The 17,393-nt window shown below is 27.5% G+C and overlaps 1 protein-coding gene and 1 long non-coding RNA gene across 2 annotated transcripts; one reads left to right on the top strand and one right to left on the bottom strand.

Annotated features, from left to right (window-relative positions):
* Positions 1-1,198: 1,198 nt before the first annotated feature.
* LOC136092218 (zinc finger and BTB domain-containing protein 6-like) lies at positions 1,199-6,168 on the top strand. Its single transcript, XM_065819974.1, has 4 exons — positions 1,199-1,310; positions 2,972-3,036; positions 5,543-5,647; positions 5,908-6,168. Exons 1-4 carry the CDS (start codon positions 1,247-1,249, stop codon positions 6,127-6,129), a joined length of 456 nt encoding a protein of 151 aa, XP_065676046.1. The 5' UTR covers positions 1,199-1,246; the 3' UTR covers positions 6,130-6,168.
* A 5,371-nt stretch (positions 6,169-11,539) lies between these two features.
* Positions 11,540-14,838, bottom strand: LOC136092261 (uncharacterized). Its single transcript, XR_010644305.1, has 2 exons — positions 14,685-14,838; positions 11,540-12,163 (listed from the first exon to the last, which is right to left on the bottom strand). It is a non-coding gene; the product is annotated as an uncharacterized LOC136092261 (long non-coding RNA).
* Between the last annotated feature and the right edge of the window lie 2,555 nt (positions 14,839-17,393).

Raw genomic sequence — 17,393 nt, 5'->3', positions numbered from 1 at the left:
TTGTAAAGAGCTTTAAATCAGTATTACAATGGTGAAAATTTCACAAAAAACAAATGATTATACTAAAAGTTATGTCCATTTAAGTGATAAAAACTCATTATAAGAATGCTTAAGAAAACTGCAAGCAACTTAAAAAATTAGCGTTCGGCTTAGCGTTCTTTTTTTCCGTAAACGGTGGCTCCCAAATCAAACGGTGGCTCCCATTTTCGGTAAAAGTAACTTTGAAACTACGCGAAAATATAATCATAAACATTAGACAAAGAATATAATCATAAACAATGACCGCAAAATGGATAAAATTGATGTAAGCGATAAGCTTATATCAAATTTATTACATTAAAGAGAAAATTAAATTTTTATAAAAAACTAAGTACATAAAAAATGATATTGTTATAACATCTTATCGTTTCTAAACGTTAAGAAAAAAGTATATATATATATATATATATATATAAATATATATATATATATATATATATATAAATATATATATATATTAATATATATATATATATATTTATATATATATATATATATATATATATTTATATATAACACACACACACACACACACACACACACACACACACACACACACACACACACACACACACACACACACACACACACACACACACACACACACACACACACACACACACACACACACACACACACACACACACACACAAACACACATATATATATATATATATTATGATATGTATACATATCTACATATCATAATATACATACATACATATATTACATATGTATAACTGTATGACATACAGTATGTATACATACATATGAATCATAATATATGTATATACGTATGCATATACATTATGTATATGCATACGTACATATGTACATATGTACATATGTATATGTACATATGTACATATACGTACATATGTACATATGTACATATGTACATATACATATGTACATATGTATAATACATATGTACATACCTATGTATATGTATGTATACATGTTTATACATATATATGTAAGAATGTGTGTAAATACAGGGATCAATACATATATATATATATATATATATATATATATATATATATATATATATATATATATATATATATATATATACATATATATTTATTTTTTTAATTGAAAATATTTTTTAAAAATAAACTCTGGGTTTATCACTGCTAATTTGCAGTATACATCTTGTGCACGTTTCTTTAGTTATACTTAGTTGATAATAAAAAATTCATACATGGATAAAAGAGAATTAGAATTGAACCAATCTTCAGAAGTAATTACATTGACAAAAGTAAATGGTATGTTTGATTCAGTGATTGTACTGTATTTAGCTTTTTGTATATTTAAATACTTTAAGGGTTACTCCATATAAAATTATTTAGTTTTTTAAAAGTTCCACAGTGTCAGTGTTCCACAGATTTTCTTTAAATTTCAACACCCACAGGAAAAAAAAATTACAAAAAAATGCAATCCTAAAAATTTCATACTCGGTTTTTTAGTTCATTTCATAATTATGATTGAACATATACGAGTTATGATTGAACATTACCATACAATAAATAAGTTTATAAATCCTTTTTCTTGAAATGAAACTTAGCATATATATATCAACGTAAATATGTTTATTGCAACTGACTGGTTTACAACAGTTTTTCATTGATGTGCAATGTGTAAATACTGGTCAAAATCTTCATCTGTAATTCTAGTTGGCATATTCTAGTTTAGGTTTTGCACAAAACTTGAACTGCAACACTAAATAAACATTCACAGACGGCACTTGTTGGAAAATCAGTATTTAGTTCAAGAAAGACATTCAACAGTGAAGATCTGTGAAGTTCATCAAGTAATGAACAGTTACTACAAATGTATTTTGAAACAATATTATCAGAAACAGTACTAGTGTTTCAGATGCTCTATATTGAAAGAAACATTCTTCAATTTCACACATGGATGCTTTAGCTGCAGATTATTGCATGGCATTAATTTATATAAAAAAATTTAAAAAGAGGAATTGTATTTATGGAAAAAATAGAGTTTTCTTCTCTTTACTTTTATTTAGTGAATTGAAAAAAAATCCTGATTTCCTGTTGTGTTGGATCTAGAAAGGTACAAAAATGGCTTAGCTTATTTATAAACATATTTTATTACTTTGATCATTGCGTTGTGTATTTATATAGCCAAGTTTGTTTTGTTTAATATGCAGCCTTGGATCTTCATACAGATGGAATCTAATGCCAAGTGTTACTGGTTTCAATTTTCTGATATCACGCATATACCGTGGGGAGGTTCGGTGGATGCAATCGCTCCACCTTTTGTACCGATTGCTCTCTTTTTTTACCAATTTTTATGCAAACTTTTTTATAAAAATTTGTCAAAATATTTATTTGTTTCATTAAACTGCCTCACTTTTCAAAAAAGACCCTCACAACCTAAAATATTTGGGCCTGGATATTGTTTGTGTTATACAATAGATTCTAACCAATGTAGTTTAAATACTTTTGTACTTTTCTCTGAAAGTAACTCATTACAAAGTAAAAAAGTCAGCCTTAAAAGTAACAAAAGTAAAACTACTGCGTTGTAAATGTAACTCTTTACATGTAGAAGTACTGCAAAAAGTAACAAAGTATTGTAACAAAGTAAATGTACTTTGTTACACTTCAACCCTGACTGTAGCAAATCTAATTTTCTTTATGTTTTGTTATTTAGCAAGTTTAAGATACTTTAACTAACAAAAAAATATTTAAACTGTTAAAAAAAATTTCCCATTTTGGTCAATTTTAATTCAATCATAACTTTTGAATGGTTAATCAAAATAAAATTTTCAGTGTCCTCTTTTTTTCATACATACTGTGGCCTTTTATTTAAAGAAAATCTGAGGTGTTACCTTGGGAATCATTTTATATGGAATTTGTGAGTTAATATTAGCAAGTTTAAATTTTTGTAACTATTATAATTTCAGAAACAATTCAAGAGAAAAGTTCAAAACTTCTTTCTGCTTGGAACATGTTTTACATGGAAAATAAAGTAATCTACAGTAATTAATACATTTGTAACTTTTTTTCTTTGCATCACATTCAGATGTTGCAGACTAAATGAATGTTTATTAAAGAAATATTGAAAATCTGCTGTAAGGTTACTTTGCTATTTAAACCTGACTTCTTTCTTTAGTATGGCACAGAACTGTTTGAAATTTTAGGCTCAAATTATTTGCAAGTTTTATTATTTATAAACCAGTTATAACTGTTATAATCTAAATTTCCAGTTTCTAGTTTCAAGTTTATTGAAACTGATATTTCTCTTTTGCATCAATGCTTTCTCTAAACCTATTTCAAACTGGTTTTAATTTGATTTCGACAGAATAGCTAAATTCATAATAATTTAAACCAATGAAAAATGGTGTTCATTTGTAACACATTTGTGTTACAAATGAACACCATTTTAAATGAACTCAATTTACATGTATGAACAATATATATAAATAGTTGATGTGTGATGCATTGATGTGTGAGGGAAAATGTTAGATAAATAAATGGTTTTTATAGCACATACTGGCCCTCAACAAATTTAAGATCAATGAAAATGTCAATGAAAACTATTTGCAGATTCTTATAGAGCTTTAGTTCAAGATAACAAATCTATTGTAATTAAAATGATAGGTGCTCGTCTAAGATTTTGAAACTACTTTCAAATAAACTGATTTTGCTAAAAAAATGTCCGGTTTGAATACTTTTTTCTCCGTAATATTTTTTTTTCTGGTCTTTTAATTTATTGAAATAATTATTTATAATTATTTCAATAAATTGAATTAATTTGGTATTATTAGATTATTATTAGATTTTTTATTTATTTATATTTTCTTTTAAATTGATACAATTTTTTGTCATTTTAATTTTAAGTAAAAATTAAAATGACAAAAAATGTAACAAGTAACTTCTTTTACATTTTTACAGATGCTATTTTTGAAATGAATTTAATATATGGTTGCCAAGAAACAATATAAGTAAAAAATAAATCTAGAAGACACAAAGTATATGACTCATTGAGAACCTTACCATTCATAAATATAGGAACATGTAGATTATTCTAATAAGGATTAGCTGAAAAACAATTTCAGCTAATCGTTAAAATTGAGTTTTGTCTGAGTTAAAGCTGAGAAAAATAAGCAGCCGTAAGGCAGTGGTTAGAGCATTGGACTCCAAAAATCCAAGGTTGGATTACGAGTCCAATTGCAGGTTCAAACCCCGCTCAAAGCACATAAACATTATCAGTGAAGTATGAGACAGAGAGTCAACTTAATAAGTCCTTGTGGCGGTGCTCTGTGGCAAGACCATTAGGACTGAAGGGGAAAAAAAAGTTTACCAGCCACTGACAGCTCCATGCTGAAGCATATGTGAAATTTTAATGCTTAAATGCCCCCTCTAAGCTATCAGAGATGGTGTTATCATCAGTGAATAATGCCACCGTAGATGTGAGAATTACAGGTAGATCATTAATGAAAATTAAAAAAGTATAGGGCAAAGAATAGAACTTTGAAAAACCCCTGAAGTTACTGTAAATGAAGAAGAATACTGTCCCTCAAGGACAACTTTTATACTAGGATTGGTATAGAATACTGATACCTGATACACCATAAGAAGAGAGCTTATGGATAAAATCAGTTTGCTAAACTTTATCAAAGATGTCGAAAGCAAACCTCTCCACATCTTTTTTTTTTTTTCATAATTCACCACCACAAGACCTGAGGGGGCCACTACAGTCGAGGAGGTTATTCATTTTTTTTTGTTGTTGTTGTTGTTATTGTGGTACAACCCTCTCTAAACTCTTTAACTCCGAAACAGGAACCTTGACGAGCAAGGCTGCTGCGCGGAGAAACTAAGTTGAAACCTATTTGGTATTACCTTTAACAAATCAGCATTTGAATGAAAAGATCAAAATCTATATTGATGATTATAATTTAAGTTATTAAATTCTTGTGTTTGTGTTTGTTAATTAAAGACTCAAAAACCTCGCTTTTGATAGTAAAATGTAATGGGCTAAATTGCCTATAGTATGCCTATTTAAATCATATATGATGTCTAATATAAGATTGTAAATGCCTATAGGAATCCCAAAAAGATAGCCATCAATAATAAGATTACAGGTTAAGTTAAGTTATCAAGTATTTAAACCATTGACATTGACATTTTGACATTTCATAGCAGAAAATGTCAAAATGTTTATTTGTGGTTTTAAAATCTTAGACGAGTAGATTTTAATTTCAATAAATTTGTGAAAATAAAATAAATTTTTATTTCTGGAAACAGTTTGCGTTTATATTTTTATTGATTTTGAATTTGTTGAGGGCCAGTGTAAACATGACGGAAGATATAAAGTTAAAAGATGCAAATGCAACACACTAACACAGCCATGTATTGATATTGAAACCAGATTAAACTGGGTTAGAGTAACCTGTGCCCTATCCTTATGCATTTCATTTTTCAGTTTCTTTGCCTAATTTATATTAGTTTATAAGTGAGGTTTTTAACAATAGGATAATCTAAATGTTCAAAATGACAGTAATGCGAATGAAAATTTTGGCATAAGATCTAAGGTTCTTGCACAAGCTTGGAAACAGTGTTCCAAATTGCAAAAAGAGGTAATATTAGTATATTATTATAATTAATTTTGTAACAAATGTTGTTTTTCTTTGTACATAAATTAATACTGATACTTGTCATGATAAAATATAGTTATTCCTGTTTTAAATAAAACAATTTTTTTAAGCATCAATTTTAGTTTGCTTGAAATCTACCATAATGACCAATTATACATTTAAAATATCACTAAATTTATTTCTGAATATAAAATATAATTGTGATAATTTTAAGTTTTTTATAGTAATGATATTATTTTTAGCATTACAAGAAACTTGCCAGTCAACACAAAAAAGCAAGCATTTCTTGTCAATGTGGCAAATTATTTAAAAAAAAAAAAGAATTTAACCGGCATCAGAAGTCATGCGGAAAAGTTTTTGAATGCCATTCTTGTAGCAAGTCTTTCGGTGCTAACAAAAATTTAAAAAGACATGTTAAAGAACAGCATAACGGAGAGGCACGAAAAAGAAACAATGTTTTATAGTTTTCCTGATTCCTAGTTTAAATTCAACAGTAAAGTGAAATAGATTGAAAATATTTTTATGTAAATATTAAAGCTTTTTAAATCTATTGTTAATTGTAATTATTTTGTTAATTATGTTTATTTCTTTTAATGTTTTCTAATTCATCTTTAAAATATTAATGGCTATTATCCTTTTGATTTGCAATGATGCCAATAGTAACTTTTTTGGGTCATATATAAATTCATATATTTCATTTAAAATCTGGTTGGAATCCTCCTACTTTTATGTGATTTTGTTACAAGCACTTTTTACCTAATCATCTTTATCTTTGTTCGTTCTTGTTCCTCTTCTAAAAAAAGGAAATGATGGTTCTTTTTCTTACTCAAGCACTTTAGTTTACGTTATTAATGATCAATTTGACTAAACACTTTCTTTATCCATCAGCCTTTCAATTTGTCCACCGGCTTTTATATTTGTACATCAGCCTTTCTCTTTTGCCATCAGCCTATCTCTCTATCCATCAGTTTTCCTCTTTGTCTGTCAGCTTTTTTTTTTGTCTATCGGACTTTCTCTTTGGAACTAATAAATGTCTGAATTTTCTTTTTTTTCTTCGCCTGCATCCCCATTTTAAATAATTTACGAAAATCATGAAATAAATTAATTAAATTTAAATAAATTAATTAAATATATAAAACTTAAATAAATTAAGTAATAAAGCTATGTAATACTTATTTGTGCGCAAGAGAGCAAATAATCTCATACTTCTATTTTAAATTTAAATCTTGTTGTACTTTATGGAATATCAAACTTCATCATCAAAATTTTTATTTTTGGTTCACTATTTTATTTAAATTATACTATGAGTCTAACAACAACAAATCGTTGTCAACAAATAATGACTTTCTACTCGTCATTTTCATAAATAAAAGTATAAGATATATTCATAAATAAATTTATCTCAGATAAACATAATTATTAAAACAGTTAACAGTGAAACTACTAACTTGTTTAGTGAACTTTAATATATTAATTAATTCAAGTCATTAAGCTGCGTCCTGCTTTTTTAGCAACGGGTTCGTTATTCTTAACGTTCTCAGCAAACTTATGATTTCTTTTTTTTGATGGTGTCTTCAAGGGCATAGTAAATAAACTAATTCCTTTTTGTAAAGCCCTTTTTCCCCCGTCATTTGTTTTACGACGTTTCACTGCCTCCGGCTGGACATTAATTTTATTTTTTTGGTATTTTTTCAAAGACGTGCATACATAGTTATTCTTTCGGCTAATTTGCTGCATACCGAATGTATGTAAATTTGTTGTAAGTAAACTTGAACTCATTTTTTCTACTCTTTCTTTAAATTTTATTATGCCACGTAAAAGTGATTTATCTCCAACAGCGATATTAGAACGTATAGTTTCAAATGAACTTGATAGTGCTTCAAAAGCTTTGTCTCTCAATGTATCATCTTTTTCACAAATGTTCGAAGCTTCAACATTGTTAGCAACATTACTGGTGCTTTCATTTAACTCTATACATAAATTTATTTCAAAATTATTTTTGCATATATTGTTATCGGTGTGGAGTCCTTCATAAAACTCTCTTGGTAAACTCTTCCCTAGCGCAATTTCAGCAAGATATTTTCTTTGGTCAATGTTGAATATTGGCATAAAGTTCAAACTGTTTGAAATGCCATTAGACCATAGCACAAATTGATGTTTACAAGGAGCGCCATTACCCCCGACTCGACATTCGCATATTCCAATATTCATATCTACCGTATAGTTTTTTTTTCCAGACGCACTAGGAACAACAAATATGTTGCTACCGATATTTTGAGTATTACGTAACATTGTACTAATATGCTCGGTGGATGGCTTTACAAATCCGATTACTCCTTTCTTTTTTTTGGGTTTACCAAAGTATCGAGGAGTATTATAGCTATCAAAAGATCCACTAGCAGCAGATAACAGTTTATTTTTATAATGTTGGTCTAATTCGTCAGTAAAACTGTCAAATAGTGCGTTAACATTATATGCTCTTACTCTTTGCAAAATTAAGTCTTTCATAACTAAAAATTGCGCCTCGGTGTAATTGTTAGTGTTGTTACCACGTGTTCGTAAAGTCGAACGAAATGCCAATGCCCAACATTTTTTCATTTCATATATATTTTTTAAATAAAATATTAGATTAGGGTATTTTTTAATGATATTGTCGCAAAGCAGTTGCGAAAAAGCAACCTCAAACATCTCTATTGTTTCAGAGTAAACAGTGTTTTTAAAATTTGACATAATAACCGGTCGATCCTCTTTTTGAATTTGGTGTTTGATATCGAACAGCCATCTCCAAACTTGTTGCAAAAGATGAAAAGTACATAATAATAATAATGAAGAAGGCCAAACGTTATATAATGCATCTCTTAACTCCGAACTGTTGTCTGTGAGCATAACATCCGGACCAGTTTGATTACCGTTATTAAAAAAAGCATTTTCGGGTAATAAGATTTTGTAAGCTTCAAAGGCCTTTATCAAGGTGTCAGTTTTTTCGTCACTACAAATTATTAAACCCAAAGGAAGAGCACCAGCAACACTATGAGTACAAAGGATAAAAACCCTAAGATTATTTGCGTCCATATTTGAGGAAGAGTCAACAAAGACTATTTCTGAAGAATGAGTTTCCTATAATTAGAGTTATAAGTAATATCAAAATTTCAAAACTTAACGAAATAATAACAACGAAAAAAATACTCACCATAGTATGAACTCTTTTCATTAAGGGCGTTACTATAACTAAGATTAACGGTGTAGTTGTCAAATCATTTTCTTCGTATCGTTGGAAATGCACAGCGCTATCCGGAAACTTATCAATATAAAATTTTATTTTTTCTTCTAAATGCTCAAACATTTCTTTCCCATTTTTAGATCCATATTTTTCTCTACAGTAAGAGTTATATAACCTGTTAAAGTCTTGGACAAATTGAACGATCAGATCTTAAACGATGATATTCAAGCTCATCTTTGCATTCAAATAGTAGATTTTGATTGTATTCTTTATAAGCAAATCCTTTTAAAATAAAATTAAATACATTATGCTTTTTTTCAGGATACCTGGGGTAGGGCTATTTTTTTTTGCTAATAAAATTCAATAAAAATATAACATGCATAAAAAAATATATATACATTTCATGAAGTAATTAAAAACTACCTGGTGTGAAACCTTTATCAAAAAGAGTTACAACTTTATCTGCAGTTTCAGGTAATATATCTTTAAAACTATTCACTTGTAATGAGTTTAAAGCGTGATTGTGACAATGTTCTAGAATAATATGACAGGGATATGCATCCTTATTCTTTTTAATTTTTATTGTCATAGAATATGGACAATCTGTGTTTTTGATTCTTCGTGAAGGATTATTTTTCAAAATAGATGAAGCATTAGTCGTTGGATTATATCTGGTTTTATGATGACAGCGATACCTTTTATAAAAACTGAATGAGCTTTTAATTCCAAGATGCCTATGAGAGTAATCATTAAATTATTGCATAAACAATTTATGATAACTTATCACTATGTTTATATGGGTCAATATAGTTAATTAGGGTAAAGTGACTCCAATCAGTGACCAAATTTCAGCCTGTTTCCTTTTTAGTTTCTGTATTCTGCTAATGAATAATTTTTTTTCAGATAAGTATGAACGCAATAAAATAAACAAAACAAGCAATATTGTAACAAATATTCATGATATATTATAGCATTTTCTACTACAAACATCGTGTTAACATTCAGTTTAAAGGTATGGACAGGGTCGTACCGAACAACGAAGTATGGGGATAAAACTAAAAAAAGCTAGTTCTACCAATGGAGGGTTATTTTTGAAGCCAAATTTCGGTTTTCACCGACAGAGTCCCAACTCTGAGGCTCTGTCGGTGAAAACCAACAGAGTCCGAAAGTCCCAGATTTTACCTACATAAACCTTATGGTTTATGTCGGTAAAATCTAGGGGGGGGGGGGGGTCTGGTAATATCTCCAACCTTCAACACATACATCTCCGTCGGCACGGCCCTGTGCATGGACTATGTTATTAATTTACTAACAATTAATAATTTATTAAGTTATTATTATTTATTATATTAATAACAGTTATATTATAAGTTACACTATATTTTGAAATTCTTAATAGTTAATTATTGCTTTATTATAATTATATTATAATTATTATTGGTTTATCATAATAATTATAGTTATTACTATAATACAATATAACAATAACTATAATTGTTATAATAAAAACAATAATTAAATACTAGGAATTTCAAAACATAGTGTAGTCGAATCATTTTTCCCGAAGCAATGCGTAAGGCGTTTTGAAAAAAAGTAAATTAAAAGCAGATATTATTTTTAAGACGGTTTTAGATACTAGTGATTTTTATGAATTTTTTAATAATTTTTTGAAAATAATTATTTTATAACGTTTGTTATCATTTTTATAGCTTATTTTGTAAAAAAGTCGATTTTTTTTAAGTAAAGGCGTTTTGAAAAATGGCTGTAGTGTTCGTCTGCGTCATTTTAAAAAATAAATAAAATTATACCCCGAATGCTGAAAGGCTTATCTTTCTAACAATGTATGATTGTCTAATAGGTTTATTTATAAACATCTTTTTAGAAATAAAATTGTTTAGATAAGGTCAGAGTTTTGTCACTTTACCCTATTGATATTACTTCAAACAGTTATATTACAAATTTGTTGTTGTCGTATCTCATTACCTAGATGTTGCAACCTTTAAGACTTCTTGATTTCTTTCGCAGTAATTATTTAAAAATGTTTCAGCTTCTTTTTCATTTGTAAGTAATGCAGAAATGTCTGCCTTGAAACATTGAGTTGTTCCCTCAACAGCATTGATTTTAATATTAGCAAATGCAAACAACTCTAACGCAGTTTCGAAAAGTTCACTTGTGTTTTTTAGACCATTAAATTTCAAGTCTGATACAAGCGATGCAATTAAAAGTGGTTCACTTATGTCAACTTTTTCGCTAGTATTTGCTAACCCTTCTTCTACATGAATAAATTTATCTCCTTCTTCTGCGTTGTCGAATATATTTTTTATGGTACTCATAGTTATCGCACTATTAAAATCACTACTGAAAATAATATCACTATTAAAAAATCAATAAAGATAAAATTAGCTTCTGCTCAATAAACAAAGTGCTGAATCATAGAACATAGCCCAGAAACCCGTACCCTCAGGGGTACGGGTCATTACATTTTTGCACCGGGGCAATTATAAAAGAACCCCCCCCCCCTAAAATTAATATCACAGCTACAGTGTGCAACACTAAACATTCATCCCTGAATGTGTTGCACAACTACACTACACATTCAACACTGAATGAATAGCATATCTGTTTTCATTGACCAAATAAAAACTATCAAAACAAAAGTTGAATAAGTCTTTTATTTCTATATAGTTGTTACATTCCATTACAAAAGACGACAAAGTTAAAATATTTATTACGTTCTATTTAAGGTCTAATCGCTTGAGCCAAAAATCCCGCAACCCTAACACAAACATATATAACACAACAACATTTACCACTTACCGAACAATATCATAAACAATTTTAAAACAAACCAAAAAAGTCATTTATTTAAAGTTACAAATATTTAATCATCAAAAAATAAATTTGCGCGATATTGAGTTTTATTAAGACATTGAGATTAATTGTTCACATTTTTTTCATTAATAGATATCCTATTCAGAAATATTTACTTATTTAAGTTATAAACAATTTAAGATGATCGACAATTTCTACAAAAAATTTAATTAAATTTAATTAAATTTTCTTTGATTTATGTATGCTTTCTCAGTTGCTCTAAAATAAGGTGAATAGATGGCCAACAATCAGCCTAATAATTGCATTTTTAGGCTGTGGCATCAGACCCATAACTATTAAAAATAAAACAGAATTTCGCAAAGAAAATGAAAAATGATAATCTAGTCGTCAAATAACTTCGCCATCGTCATAATTTTTGTTTTCATCCTGAAGTTTCTTCAGCCCTACTAACAAAAGAAAACAAATCTCCTCAATAATAAGAAATTTATTTATTATTTATATAAATATATATAAATATATATATATATATATATATATATATATATATATATATATATATATATATATATATATATATATATATATATATATATATATATATACACACACACACACACAAACACACACGCACACATAATATTACTTTTTTTGTTTTTATAAAGTTTAATGTTAATTCTTGTATTTTTTTAAAAATTATCCAGTTCCCTTTTACTTTTCCCATGTAACTAACAACTTTTTTGCAAAAGTTTCGATTATTTCATACAACATTTAAGATAATTAGTTAATATTTTGTTGCGTGTTCTTTATTATTTTTAACATCAATTAATCTTTTGGGCATGCTGTTAGCCAATTTATTGCATGTTAATGGAGAAATAGAGTTCCATGATACTTGTACAGCCTCCCACAGATTCTTTTTGTTCATAGGCTTTTTCTCGTCTTTTACAATTTTATAAATCTAGCAATTGTGCTGGCCACTCCAATTGTTTTATTCCATTATTTTGGAACCATCTCTTAGTGATGGAAGCCGTATGCTTTGGAAAATTAACATTTTTGAGTATTGGCATGTTGTCATCAGCATAAGGAAGCATTATTTCTTGAAGTATATTAGTATAAATATCAGCTGTCATGTCTGTTTAAAAAAAAAAAGACTAATACCAAATGATGAGAAACATCCACACACCATAATAGTTCCACCACCAAACTTCACTATTTTCTTAGTGTAATGTAGGTCAAACTCTTTATTTAGTGGTCTGCAGAATATTTACGGAAAACCTGCTTTCTAGCTTTTATATGTCTTTTTTCAATAAAGGCACACTTCTAAGTGATATTGAAAATAAATTTGCTTTAACTAAACGCCCTCTAATTGTACGCATTTAAATATAAATGTTACATTCAACACTGAAATGTTTTTAATGACGTTGCTGGAGATAAGCGGATCCTTTTTAGCTTCAAGAATAATTGATTATTCTTTTGCATCCTCTAGATTCAACACACTTTAGTGTTTTAAGAGCATTTTGAACCATTCCAACAAAACACTTAATTATTCTTGAAATCTCTCGATATGACTTTCAATTGTTTTTAATTCGTTGAATTACTAATAGCTCAGCTGAGGTGCAGTGAGACTTTCTAGCCATAATATCCTAATTTAAAACTGTTTTTTGAGTTATTTTGCTAATAAACACAATAACATTGCAATCTAATTTTTAAAAATAATTACTGGTTTAAAATCCAAAGGTGATACCTTTAACTTCAACAACATTTTTTAATGTGTAAATAACTAACTGAAATATTAGTAATATAATGTATTAGTACACTGTAAATATTTAACTGAACATACATAGAACACTTTTTAATAAAATATACAGTATAATTTTACTCAGTGGCATTGGAATGTAATAGCAGTTTGATAAGTTAGATAAAACAAACCTATCAAACTGCTAGAGTTCAGGATTTGAGGGGGTGGGGTAGATGTAACCGTCTTTGACTAAATATGAAGAAGCCTGGCGATTCTTTTCCTACGCGTGTAGTACACTGAAAAAGTGATGATTGAAATATAAAGAAAAAGAAAATTTCTTTTTTTTACCAGTAAACGTTGAGCCGTTTTAAGCAAAGCTGTTAGTTACATCGAAAAAGTAAAGGCTTGAGGAAAAGCCTAATAGTTAAAAAAAACTTTTTTAATTAATTTAAACTTTATAAAAACAAAAAAAGTGAATCAGTTATCATCAATCAGTGTGAATAAAATGTATTTCTCTCTCTCTCTCACTCTCTGTATATATATATATATATATATATATATATATATATATATATATATATATATATATATATATATATATATATATATATGTATATATGTATATGTATGTATATATATATATATATATATATATATATATATATATATATGTATATATGTATATATATATGTATATATATATATATATATATATATATATATATATATATATATATATATATATATATATATATATATATATATTCAGATAGACTGTTGCAGTAATAAAATTGTGAGTTTACAATGCCACAGGCAAATACTTTTGCAGCATATTTGGTAAGATATTTACCAATATAGTGAAGTATTTAGTAAGTGTTTTATAATTAAACAAAAAATTTTATGTGCTGGTCCATAGAGAATGTTATATATAATACATAATACATAATATATAAATATACATATATATATATATATATATATATATATATATATATATATATATATACATATAAATAAATATATATATATATATATATATATATATATATATATATATATATATATATATATATATATATATATATATATATATATATATATATTAAAATTTTAATGTAACACAAATTTTAATAAATGTATTTCACTTATTTATTACATATATATACATTATTCACATATATTTCACACCTTTAACCCTTCTAATTCATGCATTTTCTTAATTCTAAACTCACCGCGAAAGCATGTTCAGCCAATCTGGTATTTATGATATTTCCGCATGTTGTTCGTTTGGTTTCAAAATTGTTCCATGCGTTGTTTGTTTAGTTTCAAAGTTACTTTTACCGAAAATGGGAGCCACCGTTTGATTTGGGAGCCACCGTTTACGGAAAAAAAGAACGCTTCGGCTTACAGTAGAACTTCATTATTTAGTTTTAAGCGCATAACTTTGCCTCGCTTATATTTTTATTCAACTTATAACAACAACAAAAATTAATATTGCTTATTTAAAAAAATTATTTCTATTAACGAATTAAAAAAATTATAAATGATAATAAGATAAATCAATTTTTATATGATTAAAAATTTTATTCATAAACTAATTTATTTTATAACTTTTTTTTAAAGATAATACTTATTATATTACACTTTACATATATAGACTTATATATTAAAACGCGTAGTTTATTTGTTGCGTTATTATATATGTACATAGCATTCTAGGAGATAAACAGTGAACTGAGAGAAAATAATAACCTCTTTAATTATATCTATTTTTTGTAAGCGAAAAATATGGCTTGAAGAAAAAGTCGGAAAAGGATGTGATTTGTGTGAGAGCATTTTAATTAATTTTTCCACTTAATCCATGATAGATACTAAAAAATACTATAATAAAAATTGTTTAATTACTTTGACAATTAGCGATAACATTTCATGTTAGTTAGTATTTAGAGAGATGAAGACTTGTATTTAGAAAAAGCCCTTCAGTATCCTTTGTATATGGCCTCAATTAACATCGAATAATACGCCCACCCCAATAAAAAAAAGATTTATTTGTTTTAAAATATACTTCAATTAAAATTTAAACTAAATTAATTGTTTTCCATATGCTCATTAATGTTTTTAATAGAATTGTGGCTATGAAAATAGCCTAATTTTGAAGCAAATCTAGCATTGACATCCAAATATAGAAAAACTCGATCCTTCGAAAATATCTAAAAAAAACAACAGATTTTTAAATAAATATACAGATCACCATAGCACAGCTATTATTAATAGAGAAGGCCTGTCCTGAAAAACAAATTGATATCTAATATGTTACAAATATGTTATTTATGCATAATTTAATCTATAACCTCTTTCCTGACTTATTAAAGATCCATAGAAGCAATAGTCTATTTTTCAGTTTTCATACTGTGAGTTAAACCCTAGCATTGATAGATAAAATACATCAGATATTTAAAATAATTACTAAAAAACCCATCACAAATTAGTATAAAAAAGGTTTTTGTTTTAAGTTCAAAATAAATTAAATAACTTAACTTCTGATGTATAACGCATTTACACTGTATGTCATTAAAACAGAAATATTAATGGAACCAAATGAATTCTTCGATTTGTATAAAAATTATAATCATAAAAACTAATTTCTATACTGATTGATTTAAACTACTTAACACTAAAATCTTGGTGTCCATGTATGCAAAAGGTCATTTTTCTAAGTTGAAATAGTTTATCAAAAGTCAGGTGATTGGCTCAAAGCCAATAGTAAATGAGCTTTGGTTTCGCATAGCATAACTACCCGACCACCTAAAATAACATCTGATACATAAAAATAATCAATGAAAGAATTAAAATCTTTTTAACAACAGAATTATAAATCTTATCAACAAAGAATTATATAAATTTAACAAAGAATTATAAATCTTATGAACAACAACAAAAAAGAAGGTGAGGGGGCTTAATATACACATTAGGCATTACCTATGTGTATATTAAGCCCACACTAACCAAGGCAATTATCTATATCTGTAAATAAAAATTATTAATGCAAGTATATAAACCATATTATGATTTAAAATAACACATACTTTATTATAATCAATTGGCACATCACTTTTGTATGATATTACCATATTACCACTAATGATGTCTGCAGATTTTAGTATTTGCTCATTTCATACTCAACAGCATCATCATTCTCATTCCTATTTGGTTTCCAATGAGAAACAATGTATATACCACTGTTCTTCTTTTTAATGTTAAGACGTCTGCCATAATATACATCTTGGTTGTTAATGGCATTATCAAACTACAAGTGGCGAATACATCTTCTAATAGCAGTTCCAATAAGAATTTCTTCAATATTAAAAGCCTCATTATTTTCTAGGTCAGGAAATATTTCTTTTATCTGATTAGGCACACAATTTTTTTAAGTTTTTTCTATTTTTCTCTGCTCTTTGTATTTATTTATTTTGAATTTTGTCGGCCGTATGCTTTATAAGTTCTGACATCATTTCTTTATGACATTGTGCATTTGCAAAAAGAGTTTTTCTGGCATTAGAAATAGCCCTTAATATTTATTTGTTTTGAATATCAGTAGGTTTTTTGGAGAGTAAAGCGGTTGTTTTATTTTTACAAGCAGTAAGTTTTAAAGAAAGAAAGCAAAGCGTGGCATTTGGAGCTTTTTGCTTTGCAGCACTAAACATACTCATAAGTTCTTCTGAGTCAATGTTGTGATGCCTTGCTGATTTAGTTTGGTTCATAATTTGATCATTAGAACTCATGTTGAACTTCCGCTTGTATTGCCTGTCAATGACACTAACAACAGCTTTCAGACATTCAGCTAATATTTAACTCATTTCTTCAGTTACTGTGCAAAAGCTGATTATTGAATCAAAAAACGGGGTTTTTAATAATATTTTCGAAAAAATCAGTTTTTTGTT

The sequence above is a fragment of the Hydra vulgaris genome, chromosome 15, assembly GCF_038396675.1.
Source record: "Hydra vulgaris chromosome 15, alternate assembly HydraT2T_AEP".
Taxonomy (NCBI): Eukaryota; Metazoa; Cnidaria; class Hydrozoa; order Anthoathecata; family Hydridae; genus Hydra; species Hydra vulgaris.
Note: the sequence above shows the minus strand (reverse complement) of the source record. Positions and strands in the feature narration are given on the sequence as shown.

Bases quoted from the DNA above. Each gene is read 5' to 3' on its own strand.
- LOC136092218 (XM_065819974.1), top strand. From the start codon at position 1,247: ATGGATAAAAGAGAATTAGAATTGAACCAATCTTCAGAAGTAATTACA. The intron at 3,037-5,542 runs GTAATCTACAGT...TTTTAACAATAG, and splicing joins TGTTTTACATGGAAAATAAA to GATAATCTAAATGTTCAAAA. The intron at 5,648-5,907 runs GTAATATTAGTA...TATTATTTTTAG, and splicing joins GTTCCAAATTGCAAAAAGAG to CATTACAAGAAACTTGCCAG.